General features: G+C 54.5%; 6 protein-coding genes across 6 annotated transcripts; 4 read left to right on the top strand and 2 right to left on the bottom strand.

The window, feature by feature from the left end:
* Positions 1-220: 220 nt before the first annotated feature.
* On the top strand, positions 221-652 carry RHO25_011933 (uncharacterized protein; the record flags this gene model as incomplete). The annotated part of the gene is made up of 1 exon (XM_065603465.1): positions 221-652. One exon carries the CDS (start codon positions 221-223, stop codon positions 650-652), a length of 432 nt encoding a protein of 143 aa, XP_065459537.1.
* A 44-nt stretch (positions 653-696) lies between these two features.
* On the bottom strand, positions 697-2,827 carry RHO25_011932 (uncharacterized protein; the record flags this gene model as incomplete). The annotated part of the gene is made up of 2 exons (XM_023603343.2): positions 697-2,700; positions 2,768-2,827. 2 exons carry the CDS (start codon positions 2,825-2,827, stop codon positions 697-699), a joined length of 2,064 nt encoding a protein of 687 aa, XP_023454286.2.
* Positions 2,828-3,529: 702 nt separating this feature from the next.
* On the bottom strand, positions 3,530-5,274 carry RHO25_011931 (uncharacterized protein; the record flags this gene model as incomplete). Its single annotated transcript, XM_023603342.1, has 2 exons — positions 3,530-3,883; positions 3,940-5,274. 2 exons carry the CDS (start codon positions 5,272-5,274, stop codon positions 3,530-3,532), a joined length of 1,689 nt encoding a protein of 562 aa, XP_023454835.1.
* A 1,696-nt stretch (positions 5,275-6,970) lies between these two features.
* RHO25_011930 (uncharacterized protein) lies at positions 6,971-8,239 on the top strand (the record flags this gene model as incomplete). Its single annotated transcript, XM_023603341.1, has 3 exons — positions 6,971-7,300; positions 7,348-7,406; positions 7,456-8,239. 3 exons carry the CDS (start codon positions 6,971-6,973, stop codon positions 8,237-8,239), a joined length of 1,173 nt encoding a protein of 390 aa, XP_023454836.1.
* Positions 8,240-8,754: 515 nt separating this feature from the next.
* Positions 8,755-10,096, top strand: RHO25_011929 (uncharacterized protein; the record flags this gene model as incomplete). Its single annotated transcript, XM_065603464.1, has 3 exons — positions 8,755-8,995; positions 9,083-9,538; positions 9,612-10,096. The coding sequence occupies 3 exons, from the start codon at positions 8,755-8,757 to the stop codon at positions 10,094-10,096; spliced, it is 1,182 nt and encodes a 393-aa protein (XP_065459536.1).
* Positions 10,097-13,308: 3,212 nt separating this feature from the next.
* RHO25_011928 (uncharacterized protein) lies at positions 13,309-18,330 on the top strand (the record flags this gene model as incomplete). Its single annotated transcript, XM_023603339.2, has 1 exon — positions 13,309-18,330. The coding sequence occupies one exon, from the start codon at positions 13,309-13,311 to the stop codon at positions 18,328-18,330; it is 5,022 nt and encodes a 1,673-aa protein (XP_023454846.1).
* Between the last annotated feature and the right edge of the window lie 128 nt (positions 18,331-18,458).

The following is an 18,458-nucleotide window of genomic DNA, read 5'->3' as shown; positions in this document are numbered from 1 at the left end:
TAGTACTTGGCCTGCTGTGTGGCCGACTAGGAGGCCGAAGGGGACGTTGAATGCTAATAATGGTGATGGTGATGGGAATGGGAATGCTGCTGAGGTTGGAGATGAGGGCGTGATGGGGAAACAGTACGATAATGTGGCTGCTAATAGGACTCGGACGGCGGCGCATTGTTTTGAAGCGAAGTGTTTTGGGGTTTTGTGTAGTGGGTTTATGGACCGGGAGATGAGGGATGAGATCGTGAAGTTTACGCCTTCGGCGGCGGAGACGTTGGACTCTTTGACGCAGGGTGCGAGTTTGTTTTTGGACCCTACTGGGGCGCAGGTGGGAGAGCAGGTGCAAGGGGAGGAAGGAATTGCTTATGCGGATCTGGATCTGAATGAGTGTGTTGAACCGAAGCAGTTCCATGATGTGGTGGGTGGGTATCAGAGATTTGATGTCTTTGATTTGAAGGTGAACAGGGAGAGATTGGGTGCTGAAAGTGCTTTTGACGGAGAGAGGTCTACGACGACACAACCGCAGTGGAACTTCACTTCGTTGCCGAGAAGAGAAGAGGATGCAAGTACTGGAACGGACGCAGGTCTGGCAAGACTCAAGGCCGAGCTGGACGGCATGAAAGATGATGCCTTACAATCTGCAACGAAAGGAGGGAAATAAAATGCGTCGCTGTATCAACACTGCACATGCTCTTGTACAATTCCTTAGCCAGATCCCGCAGGACGAGCACTGCTCAGACTGATGATTTGTCCTCCACCGCTAGCCAGTTGAGGTAGCTTCCTCCATCCAGGAACATCCGCGCTCGCCCTCTGCTTGACCACACTCCAAGGCGGCGGAAATCCTGCAGCAACCACATTCCCCGTCTTCATACCCAGCATCACAAGCTTGAGCTGCGCGTGCACTACGTTGCCGACAACGAACCCTTGACTGATCAGTGATGACAATTTAGACTCCACCGAGGTCGTCGAGACAGTTGTGCCGTCCTCTTCTTCTTCTCCTCCTCCAATGCCATCTGCACCATCGAAATCTGGGTCCACATACGTTCCTGCTTGAGGATCTGCTGATAGCTTTTCCGCAAGGGAGAAGGCTTGCGTGAGCTTATTGATGTCGACGAGCGTGTTACCCGCGTGTTCTGGCCGACCCTTGGCTCCGGATATGCGCCAAGTTCCAATGATCAGAGCACGCCAGACATGCACTTCACACCTGTTGCGTAACTGCAATAGCACACGGAAGTGAAGGAGCCAATCTGCTGAAGGCGAGTCATAATCCAGATGCTTTCGGAATAGAGCAAGATTTCCTGTTCGCATGGCATGCATGATCGGTCCAAAGTGTTGTTGAAAGTGTAATGCCTCGGGTCGTTCCAGTAGAGCTTGAGACGGGAAGCGGCCGAGAATGAGGTTGCATGTCGTGAGAAAGACCAGGATGTACCTTCGTTGTCTGACGCATGACGGATCTGCTGGACTAAGATCATAGGCATGTTGCAAGGCTTCTTGCGCTCGGTAAAAGTGATTCGTCTGAAACAGGAATCGTCCGAGGTAGTACAAGTACGTGACTTGCTCGCTTCGCGGGTATGCTGAAAGAGGAGGTGACTGATTTCCGATGTTGATGAAGATCATCGTCGCGTTGCGTGTCTTTCGGCATTGGAACAAGATCTTCAAACATATGTTCGCGATCTTGTAGATTCCCCTCTTCTTGCCAGTGGGTCTTCCGTCTTTGCCAAGGCCAGAGGTACGGTCATTGAGGCAGGTTGTGAAAGCCTTTCGCAGAGTGTCCGCTGCCCGCTCGGGGAGTGTATCTCTGGGACCGCCATCTCCATCGTCATTCGCGTTGGTGTCGGATTTGAGATGAGCGATCAACTCGGGTTGTTTGTCGAGTCCAATGGCGAGGCGACAGACCAATTTGGCGCAATTCACAACTGGCAACAGCATTAAGTGGCCGTAAGCTGGATGCACCAAAGCGCTCTGTGCTTTCTCTTGCAGCGCGATCAGAGCATTGTAGGTCTCCAGGTATCCATTCCGCTCGAGGTCGACGTCACGAAGGTAAGTGAGATAGGTCGTGACAAAAGATATGAAAGGAGTCCACGTTCCATTGCCGCCAAACCCTTCTCGAGCAGCTACTAGTGACGAAGTGCACTTCTGCTCGAGCGAATCTTCATCGCCGCTGGGAAAGGCTCTTCGCAGCTCCTCGATCATCTTTCTGTGGTCATCTGGAAAGGGTGGTTCGAAGGTCAAGATGCTTGTGAGCTGTGCTTCGTTTTGTGCTTGCACGTAGCCGTTGATAGCGGTCAAACACTGGCCCAGCATTGGGGTCATCGCGACCTGGGGCGCCATAGTAGGCGGCGCGCTCTTGCAGCTGCTGTTCCGCGCCCCTAGCCTAGGACCAGCGTTGGAATCTGCCGCGTTCGCGATGTTTGGACGCGCGAAGTACTGCAGTAATGCGCCTGACAGCCACTGCTGAACCTCGTTCAGTAAATCTGCAAGACCACTGCCGAATTTGTCGCGAAATCGATGGTTGGCGTGTTTTAGCAGCGAGGCAATGTCTTGAGCCTCGAGTTCGGAGTTGAAGGAGGCGCGAGCCAGCGATGGTGCAGTGAATTCCAGATAGTTACTAAGCCATTGCCGGGTGAATATAGGTGCTGTCGTCGGGGGCTCGTCGCGCCAACGCTTGTACTTCGCTGCGCCGGGAACCTTAGGAACCAATTTTTTGCGCTGTACAAAAGTGAGTGACTGTCTGTCCTAGAAGAGAAGTGGAGATTGAAAGTGAAGGGCGACATACCGGAAGCGGCTCCGTTCCATTCTGATTGGGTTGCTCTGACGAAGCCTCACCCCAGGCCATTTTCGAAGCACTTCGTGTAGCAACAGCAGTGGTATAACGAGACAGCAATCGCCGACGAGACGGTGCAAACGCGACAGGCACCACGCCCAATGCAGAGAAACATCCTTTGTCTATTGTCTCATTGTTGAGCCACCACCACGCTCTTCCCGGAACTATGCAGTAGCGCGGTAACGAGAAGGGAGCGATGCGCATTACTGTTCGACGATACATTTGTGATAACTTATTGGTTGCTCTTTTCCGTAAATATTCTACATAGAGGAAACCCCATTCGCACAAAGTTGGGTATTCTCAAGGAACAGAAAATAAGACACAGCAATCTTGCCCATACCGTAGAAAGCAGAAAGACACATCAAACATCCTGGGCGGTTCCCTTCCTTCACTATCTGTTGACTCCCCTTCGACCGAGCATAGAACAAAAGTTTGACATATTTGTGCAACGCTCAGCGGTGCAAAAGGGGAACTTTTGCGGCTTGAACGTGAAAGAGGCTGAATCCGAACGCTACCGGTGGTCGTCCTCGTGAGAGGATGGGTTCGTCCGTGATTGTTTGTTTGATGGGACATCTCTGATATCCTCGGACGCAGGAATGCAGCAAACTGTTGCCGCGGTAATATATGTGACAAAGCAATCGTGGACAGCAGGACGTTATTCATCAATGCAAGAAGGATCCAAAATTGATCGCTCTAAGTAGTGCTGACTGGAGACTACATCGCCTGACCAGGAACCGGCTTCCTTGTTGGCACTTGGGAGCCGGTCGGTGGAGACGTAGGACCATTCGATCCATTCGATCGTGCTGTCATTGGTCTCTGCTCAGTTGGGGATGCAGAGCGAGCAGATGATGGTGTTAGCGGACGTGGTTGCATGGCACCAGGAGGGCCCATTGGGCCTCGTGGTGGGCCATGTGGAGGAGGCGGGCCACGCTGCTGACCATTTGGAGTACCTGGGCGCCAGCCTCCTGGCGGTGGCGGACCTTGTGGTCGTGGTTTCACGGGGAGCTTAGACAGGCATGTGCGTGGGGCCACGCCTTGCTTGCTGCGGTCCATCGTGATACAGAGCGCCTGGGAGCAGGTCAGTATGGAAGTGCTACTCAGAGCTAAAAGCGAGCGGAACTTACCCATCCATCATCATATTCGTGCAGTAAGCGGACCAGGGCACCGGAAATGAGCTCGAGCTCATCGTCCATGCTAGGTTTGAAATCGAGTTGCACACGATGCACATTGTTTGGCTGTCCTGGTGGTGGTGGACCTCGGGCACCTCCTGGCGGGCCGGCGTGAGCTGATCTAGGCGTTGACGGTTCGCTGTCGCGGTGGCCGTGGGCAGCAATGGCACCCGCAGCAGCTACAGCACCTACGGCGGCAGCTGCTCCATTGCCGGACTCGTTGGAGCGTCGTTGTTCATCGAAGGGGTTGGCTGGAGGGCTGTCGGCACGAGCTTGCTTTTCGGACATCACAGTGGCGTCGGCAAATGGATCTGATCCGTTGTTCGATGGAGTTCGTTCCCATGACGAGTTGCGCTTTTCGTTAGAGTTGGCGAGTCCATTGTTCTTGTTGTCGCCAAGCATGGGCAAGAATTGAGTGACAGGACGCAGGCTTAGACGTGGTGCGGTGGAGGCAGTGCGGGTCGAATGTTCGGTGCTGGTCGAGCTGCGCTTGTTGGCGGCAGCAGCTGCCATGCCGGCAGATGCGCCACCAGCAGCCATACCGGCGCCTGGAGCAAATGCGACAGGGTTCATACCACCAGACATGCCACCAGAAAGGCCACCGTTCGCCTCAGCCCTTCGTGCCCCCACATCGGCAAAGCTACCGTGTTTCTCGTTCATGGCATCAGGTTTGGCAGGCTTCTTCCTTCTCCAGCAGAAGTAAACAAGACCGGCAGCGCAGGCAATGATGGCGATGATGCCGAATGCGAGACCGGCTTTGGCGCCCCCTGTCATTCCTTCACTCGAGGAGTCGGCAGTCGCCGGAGCAGAAGTAGCAGCACTAGTGGCCTGGATAGGCGTGCCACCAACATACCTGCCACCGGTAGATGTTGCAGTCGCGAAGGTAGTCTGCTGCTTGCTGCTAATTGGGACGATGGTCGAGGTGGGAGCGGCATCATCATCGTCATCGTCACTGGCCTTCGTTCTGGTGGCACTCGAAGTCGATGCAGGTCCGGTGTAGAAGTTGGGCCCACCGCCCACAGCATCTGTCGTCCTCGCAGGGACGGTCGCCTCCGGATCGTACTCGCCAGTCAAGGTAGAGTAGACTGCTGGTCCATCGAAGGTCTGTGGCAGCGTCACGTAGACAACTGACGCTCCGCCGCTGTCCGAACCCTGCTCGTCGTCGAACCCATCAGGCACGTGCATTCTGATCCTGTCGTCGTGGAGGTCGCGCTTGCGGATCATGAGTTGCTCGCGCGCATCTTCGCCGCGAAAGACGCGTCCGTGGGTGTGTCGCTGGTGAAGGCCCATGGTGGATGTTCGCGCGAGCGCGAGTCGCCGCGTTGGTCAAGAGAAATGGTCCAGAAAGCGAGAAGACAAGTGATGTTCGGCAGATGTGGTGGAATGCGAGAGGCTGTCTAGAAAGGCCTGTCGCAGCGCAAGGAATGTATACAATCGCAAGGGTGGGGAAAAGGGTCGTCGTCAGTCAATGGCGACGCCTGTGAAAGAGTGACTGCGGTGAACAGGTCGCCAAACGAAGGGCGACGACACTGTGACGCCGCTGGCGGAGAAGGAATGTGAGGCCCCGGGGAGGGAGGTGGTCGACGGCGAGGTGAAGATGCGAGTCGCGCAGCGAACAGCAGCTTTGGGGCGACGAGGAGGAGGCCGTGGTGCAGCCCAGGAATCCATCCCATTGCAATCTCGCTAAAGGCAATTTAGCGCACCCGCTTTGACCCAAACAGAACACTCTGCCACCGAATCACTCGCCGCGCGCGCGCGTCGACGCCGCGTTTTGACTTTGCCCGCTCGCCCACTGATCGCGACGTCGAGAAGATTGATCATGACGATCCGCCAGCGCGGCCACGAGGTGCTCGTCCATCACACTGGCCGCGGTGCGACTGCTCGCTGCACATCGCAGCAGTGCAGTTCACATCATCAGCAGCGCGTGCCCAGGACATCGTGGTGTGCTCAATCTCGGCGGCGCTCGTGGTCCAGTGAGAGCTGGCGTGCGGCCGTTTCGAGCAGCCTCGTCAGCGCAGGGGCAGCTCTTCTTGCACCCACAGCACCCACCAACGTCCGCCTGCCATTGGCCAGCACCCGGCCTGGTCTTGGACCATCTTCACTCCAGCGCAGCCCCGCGGTCGGCCGTTGCCATACCAATATCGCCGACCAGCCAACTCCATCAACAGCGATCTGCGCAGGCTACACGCCTGTTGGCGATATTGATCTTCAGCGTGGCAATGGCAATGGTCGAGGCCGTGGGCATGACCATCACCCGCTGGACCAATGCACAACACGATGCACGACATGAGTTCTCGCATGTTCTATTTCTGGCAATGCGAAAGTTGTCCAGGTACCAGCTTGTGCTTGCGCTGATCAAATCCGGACACTTGATGACTACAACTTGAGACCAGCCCTGCAGAATACAAGTATCAATGCGGTGCTGGGGCACCTCTTCTCCCCACTCCGAAAATGCTCGCTACGCATTGAATCCATTGAGAAGCAAACACGGTCGACCGCAGCCGTGTTTCACGTCGAGAGGCCGCGAGCTCGCGTGTCTCAATCCTCGATAATCAGACTCGGACATGTCGCATCGGGATCACGAGTGCACGACATCTGTATTCCAGCGCAAACGACGGTCGGCCTCCACCGGAGGCGCTACTTGTAGCCTGGAGCGTTCAGCGCATCGCTCGCTGCGACGGCTTGACATGCGAAGCGTAAATTACGCCTTGCATCGATAGGATGCACACACTGGATGAGCTTTCGGCACAGCGATCAAGACATCAGTAGAAGAAACATGAACAAGTGATAGGTTACAAGTTAGGTCATCTGCACATCGACATCAATCACTAGTTCGCTGCACTGCATCGAGCACGTTGGGTGAGGGAGTTTTGAATAGCGGCGCTGATCTTTCACAGCTCGATGAGTACTAATGAAGGCTACGTGTGCGCCGCACCAAAATACAAGTCGTGCAACACATCACTAAGCACGGCCACTGCTAGAAATCATGCGCGCATCCAGCTTGGTTCTTGGTGGATTGGCCACGGCTCCGTCGTTGGCAGCCGGAGCGACCTGCACTTCTCACACAATCAAAGTGACTGCAAGAGCGAGCAATCGCGTCATATTCGCGCCCACCACTGATCTCAACTCGCCCTCAGGCGTGCTCTCCATTCTTGGATCAGGTGCGGGCTTGCTCGGCCAACTGACTGGATTCATTCCCGTTTCTGGCACATACGATATTGCTGCAAAGTTCTGTCAACCACAACAGAACCCACAGGCTCCAGCAGAGCGTGCAACCGAAGTTCAGCTACTGCTTCATGGAGTTCCGTACAATTCCGTCAGTCTCTGTAGCATCCACGAGGCGCAACCGCTAACGTAACACAGAGCTACTGGTTCGGCCTACCTGGAAACCCCGACGGCACTGCTGAATATGATTGGGTCGAGTATGATGGTCTGCCTACGGCGTATATTATCGAAGCTGACCTGGAGCAGATACGCCACCAGCCTTGGCTACCCGGTCCTCGCAATCGACAATCTTGGTGCTGGAGACTCACAGAAAGCCAACCCGTTGACTGAGGTGCAACAGCCACTGCAAACTGCAATAGTCCATCGCATCGTACAGCAGCTCCGCGCAGGAGAGCTGAGCTTCGCACCAAAAGCCTCCAAAGTCATCTTTGTTGGTCATTCTCTGGCTTCGGTTATTGGCAATGCCATTGCAACGAAATTCCCCGCAGACCTCGACGCCTTGATACTGACGGGATGGAGTTATAATCTTGTCCAAGCCGGCTTGGGTCTTCTCTTAACTCTGGTCACACCAGCACAACTCCAGAATCCTGCAAAGTTTGGTTCTTTCCCTCCAGGATATCTGGCCTTCGGATCTCGTCAAGGGAAGCGCGACGCCTACTATGCAGAAGATGGCACATTCAGCTCAGCGCTCGAGCAATGGGACTTTGAACATCAGGACACAATCACCTTGGGCCAGATAGTGTCAGCTTTCTCTGGACTACAGCGAGCAGATGCGTTCCGAGGCGATGTCCTCGCTCTCACCGGACAAGAAGATGCATTCTTCTGCGGACCAACTGGGTCACGCGCGCTCGGACCTCAGACCTGTGGTGAAGGTGACAACAGTGTACCCGCGAGAAGCAAGTCCTTCTTTCCAAACGCCAACTTCGAATACGACCTCGCGCCCAACACGAGCCATGCTACGACGCTCCACTATAGTACACCTGGAAGTATCAGGGCCGCGCATGACTTCCTGGCGAGGAGTGGATATTGATTTCGCGAGTTGGTTTCTGCACGAAAGACGGTGGCAGTGCACTCTTCTCAGCGACAAATGACAGCACATTGGAATCGATGCATCAGCGAATGATTTCCCCATTTACCGAGATACTAAGATCTGCATTTGGTTGTCGATGGGAGCGTTGTGGCACATTGGAGCTCCAATGTTCGCCTATGCGTCGGGAATGCAGCGGTGATAGCTGACCTCCATCCTCACCTCCCAAGACAGACCGTGCCAAGTCATTGCATGTATCACGTACCATGAATCGGTTCGATCTCGCATACGGTCCCTTCAAGATACATCGGAGTATCTTATCCGACAGAGCTAGCTCCTGCGACCGCATACCACAGCATTGCTGCGGGGTGAGAGGGTCTGATCAGCAAATAGAGGGGGTGAGGGGTCTCGTTCGAATGGATGAAGAGGCAATGAAAACTGTTGCGAAGGCAGCATGGATCTCTGTTACACCATCAAGGTACTCCAACGAAGTCATACCATAACATACTACCACAACTATGTCCAGCGACCCAAAGCCGAAACAAGCGACCCCGATCGGTTTACCGAAAGGCTCCACATCATGTGAAGTGTCGATCATCAATTGCACGTGCGACTTGGTCGTTCCGCCCGCGACGTTGATTGAACCTCACATCGATGGTCACGAATGGCTGAATTTACCAACTTATGCCTTTCTCATCACCCACCCTTCTGGTGCCCAGCTCCTCTTTGACCTGGGCTGTAGAGCCGACTGGGAGAATCGTAAGCAAAAGAAGTCCTTGCATACAATTTCACGCCATTAATACTGAGACACACATACTGACATTTTCACTTCTCGCTCTTCAATAGTCGTCCCAGCCGTCAGCCAAGTCGTAGCCCAACGCGTCCCCGGTCTCCGCGTCACAAAAGAAGTCCCCGACATCCTCACCCAGGGAGGCATCCACGTCCCCTCTCTCAAAGCCCTAATCCTCAGCCACTGGCACTTCGACCACTCCGGCAACATTTCTCGTCTCGATCCTTCAACAGATCTCATCGTTGGTCCAGGTTTCACAGCAGCGTTCTTACCCGGATTTCCACAAAGTACTTCAGTTTTCTATGAAGAAGATTTCAAAGATAGGAATGTCATCGAACCGCCTTTTAGCGATGATTTCATGATTGGGAAATACCAAGCTCATGATTATTTCGGTGATGGATCGGTTTATATTTTGAATGTACCGGGACATACGACGGGACATATTTCGGCTTTGGTGAGGACGACGGAGGATACTGCCATCTTCATGGGTGGGGATGTTTGTCATTTTACTGGTAAGTCCACGTCTTCCTCACATTGTGTGTTGCATTGTTCCGCAACCCGACTGACGGAACAATAATCTTGCAGGTGTAATCCGCCCCACCGAATACCTCCCCATGCCCGACCCCTTCCCCACCACCACAGTCCTCGACGCCCGCCTCCCCACCCCCTGCCCCTGTCTCACCTTCACCGCCTGCCACCCCTCCCCAACGCAATCCCGCACCACCCCCTTCTACAAATGCTCCAGCGACAAAACCCAAAGCTGGTACGACGACCCGGCAACCGCAATGGAATCGATTCAAAAACTCTGGGAAATCGACGCAGACCCAAATATTTTGGTCATAATTGCTCATGATGCTGCACCTTTGGATGTTTTACCTTTTTTTCCTGAGGGCGGCACGATTAATGATTGGAAAACGAAAGGGTATAAGGAGAAAATGCATTGGCATTTTGTTAATGAGTTGCCGGTGGAGGGGAAGGTGGGGAGGGAGACGATGGTTGATGGGTTGTATAAGATGGATGGAAAGGGTGGTGTTAAGAGGGTGAAGAATTTGAAGGGGGAGGTTGATTGATTGATTGATGAGATTAAGAAATCTCAGCTTCGCAGGACTTGTATGTTGTCTGTCAGCTTTTGTTTACTGAAGTCGAAAACTTCCTCGTGTTAGTATTTGGTCGGCGACACATTTGTGCGATATGCCGTTGTGCAGCGTGAAGTTTGAGTTGATGTATTTCCAGCCGCGTGGAGGAAACCAGGGCCTTCCTGGTCAGAGTTCGCCAGCCCTAGCAAGAACAACGTGCGTTGTGGCCGGGGTTTTGATTAAGGCCTTGAAGCTTGTCGGTAGCGGGACAACATTCGCAAGGCTATCATGCTGGTGACGATGAAGGCAGAGTTCGCGATTCCCAGAACAGTCGAAGCCACCGTGCGTTCCAGACCTCTTTTCTGGTAAATCTTGTTCACGAACAACAACACGACCTTGATCGACCTACATCTTTCAAACGTCGCGAGTTCCGAAAGGGAGGTTCAGTAATCGTTCCGCACACCATCCTCGCTAGTGATTATCATCCCGCAGCCAGACCAAGAGGAAGTGCTCGGACAATATAAGCAACAACCCTAAGGCTCAAGCTCCAGAACGTGTCCAATCTTCAAGCCATCTGAAACGCATCCGGACCTAAAGATAAGCCACACAGGCTGGGAACGGTAAGTCGGCAAGACCGTATATCCTCGTTCAGAGGGATTGCTAAATGCCGACCAAGATTTGTGCTTGCCGGTCCTGCATAGAACTGGCCTCAACCCCAGCTCTGTCAGCCACGCTATCGATCGCCGCCGTTCCTCTGCCGTCAGACACCACCTGTGCCACCTTGCTTGGAATATAAGACATCCATGGTTGGAGAGTGCGCGGCCGCGTGTTGGAGTCGCATTTTCGGACAAAGCAGTTCCGTGAGCGAGCTTGTTTTGTTCTTCTTTTGAGTTGCTCCCGTCCAGAAAAGGAAGCCAGCAAGCCAGACAAACTCGGAGCATATTGCAAGAATCAGCAAAGCAAAACGAAGATGCGGACATCCATGGCGACGATATTCTGGGCGATGCTCTGCCTCTTTCAGCTCGCCGTTGCGTTGCCTCCTAGCGAGATCTTCGTAAGTACTCCTCTCCGATCCCATCGTTAGCCTTCCCAAAGTACAACGACTCACGGACGCGCGCTACAGAAAAGACAACTATTTGAGGGCAAATGCTATGATATAACATGCATTGAGGGCAGCTTGATCGATTCATGCGCACAATACAAATGCGGAACTTGCGGGTCGCCATGGCCCAACGGAGTGTCATACGCTGGGAAGTGTGGACCACGCCTACCAACCTACGGGTACAATTAGCACGGCGAACGCTGGACTGCGCGACTGTCGTGGAGAGAGGCGAGGGAGTGGGCGGGCTATCGCGTTGCCATGCGGATGTTTGGAAGGAAGGGGCCTGGATTTTGCATATCGCTGGGCAAACGCTGTGTTCTTGAGCATCAAAGCAACTGTACTAGGAGAAGGGATACTCACATATTGAAGCAGATTTGTTACGCAGTGGCTCGAAGCATGAGCTGAGAAGCATAATCGAAGATCTTTTGTGGTATGAGAAACCACAGATACTCATGCCGTGATCTCTGTTACCGAGTTCGATGTGAATACCTGTATGTGAGAGTTGTGATTGTGACAGTCGGCCGTGCTCTTGGTTAGCTCGAGGTTACATTTCGCAGAAGCTGTTCTCCAACTGTTGGGCTGAGCATCGCTAACGTTCTGCGTTGTCGTCGTGAAAGAAGGTTCCTGACGCTGTTCCGAATGCTGCTCTTCAAAAGTCGTGCAGGACGAGAATGGAATTGTGGCCCTTTGGGCAACCAAGATTGAGAAGAGTCCAGCATTATCATACGTGCGAGGCAGCTGTCAAAATCCGCGTCGCCCGACCACTCATGAGAGCACTTGCTATATTCGGTGGCTCCTGGCGCGGTGGTGGTCTCGCTACCGCATCTGCGATATTGCTTGATCAAGAAACAGGTGGCGGCTTCACATTCCTGACAGCTTCCGTGGCTCGGTACGGCAACAGGCGGGCATTGTGTCTATTTCCGCATCCTGCAAACAAGTTATTGTGCCACTGATCAGATGTGCTGGCGGTGCTTGACCAAAGCCTGTCGAAAGTGTGTCGCGTGACAGTGATGTTTCGATGTAAGGGCGTCAGGCCTTCAGTCGGGTGAGCTGGACCCAACTCTGCGTGCCTGATACTCGACGGCGCCCTAATGGTGGGAACGAGAAAGACGGACGCGTGACCGAGGTGGAAGTCTGGATGCTTGGGCAGCGAACAACCAGAGACGTGGCGCCACACCGGGATTGATCTTGCTCGGCAAGTGCACCGCAGCCGATATGCACGACATATGAGACTGAGTTCAATATCGCGGACCCTTTTGCGTGCCCAAGTGTATCTTAAGGCTGTCACAGCTGTGACTTGAGGGTGAAGACTGTGTCGCACGACATGTAGATCTGCTCGCCCAAGGCAGTGATGCCGAATTATTGCTGGTAGATGCACGGGAGCCTGAACGGGACTGAAAGCAGCTCCAGTGACCGAGGTCAGAGCTCGCCCTTGCCTCCTACGCTGTTGCCAGATCTGGTGGTGGCTGCCTCTGCTAAATCACGACTGCCTCGCCGAGCAGATCAGCTGTGCAGGGCAGGTGCGCGCCGGCGTTGGAGGACCAGATCGCGGTATCAGACAGAATGGCAGGCTTGGGTGTGTTGACGGCCATAGCACAGCGATAGCAGAGCGCAGTGTGCGTGCGCATCACGTCAATGGCTGAGCGAGGAGGGGCACACGATTGGCCGCGTGAGTCGGCGGAAGAGTGGTCCGTCATGGTCGCAGCACCGTGATCCCTGCGTCAAGGTGACAATGGCTGAGAGCTAAGTTAGGCGAGCTACACTCGTGCTCGCACCGTGCCCGGGAAATGCCTCCAGACGCTGCTGCCAGATGCCTCGTGCGGTGTATTCGCGTCTCCCACTGTCGCTCATTCGCGTTGACGGCAGTGACATGACCTGTGCCCACAGAACAGCATCGTGGTGTGATGAGAGCTGGACGCGTCGCCGCCAAAACTGATGATGATGACGCCCGACAATCAAACCTACAACCACTGACTCGACCGTGCATGACCATCTCGACGCTGTGGAGGGAGCGAGGCGCGCTGACGTAGCCAAGCTGGAGAGCCTCTACAGAAGGACTCGAGAGAGTCTCGAGCACCGCAAAAGTCAATGGCTTCACAATATCATGGACAGAGGCACGCTCGCGAGAAAGCGCCAGAAGGACACCGCCCAGCTTGGCCGGCCACCGGTGCGACTCCGACAGCATATTAGGACGCAGAGCGACTCTACCACACCACGCGCCGAATCCCCCAAGTCTCCTATCTCGGCAAGAATCCGGAGGAATGAAGACGGCTTCTTCGAGGGCGCGCACAAGCGCAGCGACACCGTGCCGACGCTGGGCAAGTCGAGCGTCTACGACGACGAGAACTCCCAGCATTTCACTGTAGTGAACGTGGGCGCTGGTGGAGTGCTGTACTTGAAGCCCAGTCGCGCAGCACATGCCAATCCGAACTATGCTCCAGCAACACCGCCGGCGACGGCGGATAGCGGGGATTCATATTACGTCTATGCAGACCAAGGCGAACAGCCCCTGCTACGCGCAGATCATGGCTCACTCCACTCCTCCGTCTACTCTGGTATCCGGACTCCTCGTCTTTCACGTTCGCGAACCACTGCGCACCTCGAAACGCGATCCTCAATACCGCCCATCACCTTGCAAGGCTTACAGGAGCGACGAATGACCCGGTCTGCCTCTTGCTCGACCGTGAATGAAAGAGAGCCCAGGCTGGATGCGCACGAGTTTCAGCTTCCCACGAAAAAGAACGAAAGACCGAGGCGGCGGCGTCGAAGTTCTGCGGATACAGACCGAGGCGAACTGGGCGTGCGCATACCGCATTATCGTCTCGGGACGCCACGATTCAGCAATGGGGGAAGAGCGACCTTGCATAGCTCTATTTACACCACGTCAACAATCCCGTCCTCGGTGCTTTCTCAAGCAGAGTATGAGAAGATCTTCCCAATTCCGCCGGGACGAGGTCTCAGCTTGATCGCAACTCAATCAAATGGCCAGCTCTATGTCCATCCTTCCAATGCATACTCAGGAAGCATCGCTGGGAATCCCTACGGCTCCCACAGGCCTTCGACAGTGGGCCTGATTACGCCTTCCTCGTTCGACAAGATCGAATCAAATCTGGACAATCCGGCGTTTGTTCATTATCATCCTACAACAGGACAAATTGTTGCGGCAACCCCAGCACGTCTGATTGCTCAAATCACCTCGCCCGACTTCCTGGACTATGAGCTTCTGGCGGACTTTTTCTTGACCTTTCGCTGTTTCATGCAATCAGAAGAGCTGCTGGACTACTTGTTCGCAAGATTGAGATGGGCCTTGACCAGCGGCAACGATGGTGGCCGCATTGCGAGAGTGAGGACTTTTGTAGCTCTGCGTCATTGGATCCTAAACTACTTTGCCGATGACTTCCTGGACGATGCCCCGTTCAGACAAAACTTCTGTGACTATGTCAATGAGCTCACCGCAGTTCTTCGACAGCGTCCCGATCGGGGCGGCGGTGACATAAACATCGTCTCGGAGTTGAAGAAGTGCTGGCGACGAACGTGTGCCTTGTACTGGTCATCAACTGACGCGCTAGAGACGTCTACAGACGCAGACATCTATCCCGGTGGCCTTCGCCTGCAAAACGGGACCCCAGCTGCGGCTTCCGCGCTCAGCCTCCCGCTCTCGATTCGCCCGACTACATATCGCGGTTCGATCTTCGAGATGACCACCATCCAGCTGCCCGACCAGCCGCCACCCCGGCATATGGCGCTGACGAACGGCAACGAGCCTGGTCGACGTTCGACTGTAACGACAAATCGGACAGCCAGCATTCCTGCATCACCCCAAAGCGCGGAGAGCCTCGAAGTGCTTTCGTGTTCGGTTCCATTCCTAAGGTACATTCGTCCATCGGCAAGAGCTAGGGAAAAGCCGGAGCCGCGAATTGCAGGCGCTCCTCCTAAATCAAGAAAGGCATCGAGACCGAGGCAGCACAAACGGAGCGGCAGCTTCTCAGATGCGTTACGTGACAAGCGTACGCCATTAGCTGCTTCGCCCAAGGCGGATAAGATTGAGCTGAAAGATCTTTCTTCGTTTGCCGTGACAGGCGGTCTAGTGCGCGGGCTTTTGCTCCAGCCATCCCCTCCCAATGTGGATACTACTGTGCCGGTCACGCCTGGACCAGAACTAAACGAAGGGCGATTCCCCGGCAATGATCTGGACAGCGATGCACACAATCACAATCTTGGGGTCAGAAAGTTTGTTGTGGAAGTGAAACGTGCGCTCAGCACTCGTAAGACAAGCAGCAGCAGATCACCAGCCCGAAGTGCGAGCTCTAAGGGTTCACAAGGCTCACGAGATGGCACTGAGAGGCACAGGCCAGACAAGCGGCGCTCGCCTGATTGGCAACAACTGCAGGGAGCGGCGCGGTTGGATGTGCTCGGTCTTGCCATCGAAAAGTCGTACCAAGGTGCATGGGACGAGTTCGCACGCACTGATGTGACTCCCATTCAGGAAGTGCCCTCTGCAGAAGTACCCTCGGGAGAAGTGAAAGCCTCACAGACATCTCGGCCACAAACCGCGACCAAGGACAAATCGCTACCTACTCAACCGTCGAGTGGTGAGCCATCGAGCGGCCAGGCCAAATCGTTCCAGGTCAGAGACTTTAGTCGTCCAGACACACATGTCACGAATGGAAGCAGATCAATAGTCATCGTGGATGCCACTGGTGCGCCAGAGTTACCCATGATGTCGGGCGCTCTACCTTCGCTTCACAGCATGACTCCGGAGATGGTTCCGGTACCTCTTTTCCGCAATCGCGCGACTTTGAGAAGGTCATCGAGCACGCCACACATTCCTCATGGGCCGCCTCGCACAGCATCTGTCGAACCAGGGTACCACTGGCGCTCTTCCGATGCTCGTATGCATGATCTCCTTAGCTCTTCCGACAGATGGAGCGCCGAAGATAGCAGTCGTCAAGGTCACAGTGCTATGTACACTGATTCTGGTCAAGCCCGCAAGTCATCCATCGTGACATCGGGACTGGATCTGCAAGCACTGCCACAGCAGCTACGAAGAGTACCTGGTGGTAACCTGCGCGATGTTAACCATGTTCGGTCGCTGGAGATGGTTCAGCCCCGACCACGATCCGAGGGCTCGCTGGCGACTACCTTCTCCCGCGCGTTGACAGCTTCGAAGCGAACAACCGAGGACGGCGGCGTTCCCCTTCCAGATCTGGATGAGCTCAAGAAGAATTCGGTAGTCCTGCTGGCAACGCACTCCTCGCAGCCAGTGTTGAGACCTTCGTTCGAATCAGAGGCCAGAAAGCTGAAAGGAATTCCAGACTTGGAGTTTGAGGGTGCTGGAGGTATAGAAGATGCCCTGCTGAAACTAGAAGGCAAGATCCCAAGCCCATCTATGAGTGGATTTGCAGGCTCCGGATCCGCTTCTGAAGCTTCAGACGAATCGAGAAAGTCTCAACCCGCGACTACACAGCCTACCTCAGTAACGGGGCGGGATGACTCCAGGTCACCTCGTCCAGGCCCTCCAGCACTAAGAGAGCTACCTGCCAGCGACGTGAAGCCCGTCTATGGTGATATTCCGATGAAAATCTCGCCATCTATTCAGAGCAGTCACCCTAACATGGGCACGCCGGTGACTGAGACACAGGGCGCCAGCATCTTCCATGCCTCTGGAATCAATACTGGATTTCCATTCGCGTTCGAAGCAGAGCCACGTGAGGAGCCGGGCAGACATCTTGCTACGACCGAGTCCAGCCCCTCCAATTCAGTAGTGCCAACGACTGCCAGATTCAGTCGATATCCAATCACTGATCCATATACATCTGCTTCGACACCAGATTCTATCGCGTACGTACAGTCACCGCTCAGCATCAACACCAATTCCGCAGGATTTCGCCTTCCCTCGGTAGCCTCTTCTGCGATCCCAAGTTTCAGGCCCGGGCCTTGGGAACATCAGAGGTCGTTCCTACTTGACGATAACCGCAGTATCAGTGATATCTCAACTGAAATTGCGGACATCGAATATCAGAATGGCACTGTTGTTCACGGACATTTCTTCGATGAGACCAGTAACAGGCGACACTTTTCCTCGCGGCCATTAGAGACCATAGCTGCTACGCCGCCATCTACAATTGCAGAGCCCACCTTTGAGTCCCCTGACAGGAGACAATTATTGCCTCGAGCTGTGCCAGCGCGGCCTGGTCAGACACTGAAGCAGAAGATCAGCAATCCAAAGCTCCAAGAGCTTGCCTCTAATCAACCTTTCCCTCGACGCCCAGGAGACACATTTAACCGTGCTCACACTACTCCAAGCCCTTCGGTGGAAGACAACTCTACCACAGCTCATGAGAATCATATCCCTTTCGTGCTGGCCTACGAGTCTGAAGTCATCGCTGAGCAACTCACAATCATTGAGAAGGATGCACTGGACGAAGTGGACTGGAAAGACCTGATCAGTCTCAATTGGCAGCAAAGTCCGCCTCAGATTCGCAACTGGGTCGACTATCTCAACAAGGAGACGTCCAATGGCATCGACATCGTCATTGCACGCTTCAACCTGGTTGTGAAATGGTGCATCTCGGAGATCGTGCTAACTGAGGCTCCAAGCGAGCGAGCGAGGGCGATCACGAAGTATATCCACATTGCAAGTCATTGCCATCGCCTCCGGAATTACGCGTCGCTGTACCAAATTACACTCGCTCTCCTGTCGAACGAGATCAGCCGTCTCACCATGACCTGGTCTCTTGTGGCTCTTCGTGAGAAACACATGCTGGAGCAGCTCGAACAGCTCTGTCGCCCTCTGCGAAACTTTCATCACCTCCGCGCAGAGATGGAAACAGCCATGCCGGGCAACGGTATCATTCCATTCATCGGTCTGTACACCCATGACTTGATGTTCAACGCGCTCAAGTCGGCTCGCATCGATCCACCAGCACCGGGCAAAGAATCACTTGTCAACTTTGAAAGATATCAAACGGCAGCCGCGATTGTGAAGAATCTCCTGCGCTTGATCGAAGCTAGTTCAAGATACACTTTCCATCCAGAACCGGAAGCCCTCAGCCGATGCCTCTGGATCGCCGCACTGGAAGATAGCGAGATCCAAGTTCGGAGCATGAACCTGGAGAAAGATTGACTAGCCGACCCAAAGCGACCAGCGAAAGGGAAAGCCCCTGTCACGAAGGCTCGCGATCTTCCCGTCCATGCGACGCCTGCAACGCCCATCACAACAACTACGAAGCCAAACGGCTATCGAAGGCCTCA

Source organism: Cercospora beticola, chromosome 8 (genome assembly GCF_033473495.1).
Source record: "Cercospora beticola chromosome 8, complete sequence".
Classification (NCBI taxonomy): domain Eukaryota; kingdom Fungi; phylum Ascomycota; class Dothideomycetes; order Mycosphaerellales; family Mycosphaerellaceae; genus Cercospora; species Cercospora beticola.
The sequence above is the reverse complement of the archived record's forward strand: the minus strand, read 5'-3'. Positions and strand labels throughout refer to the sequence as shown.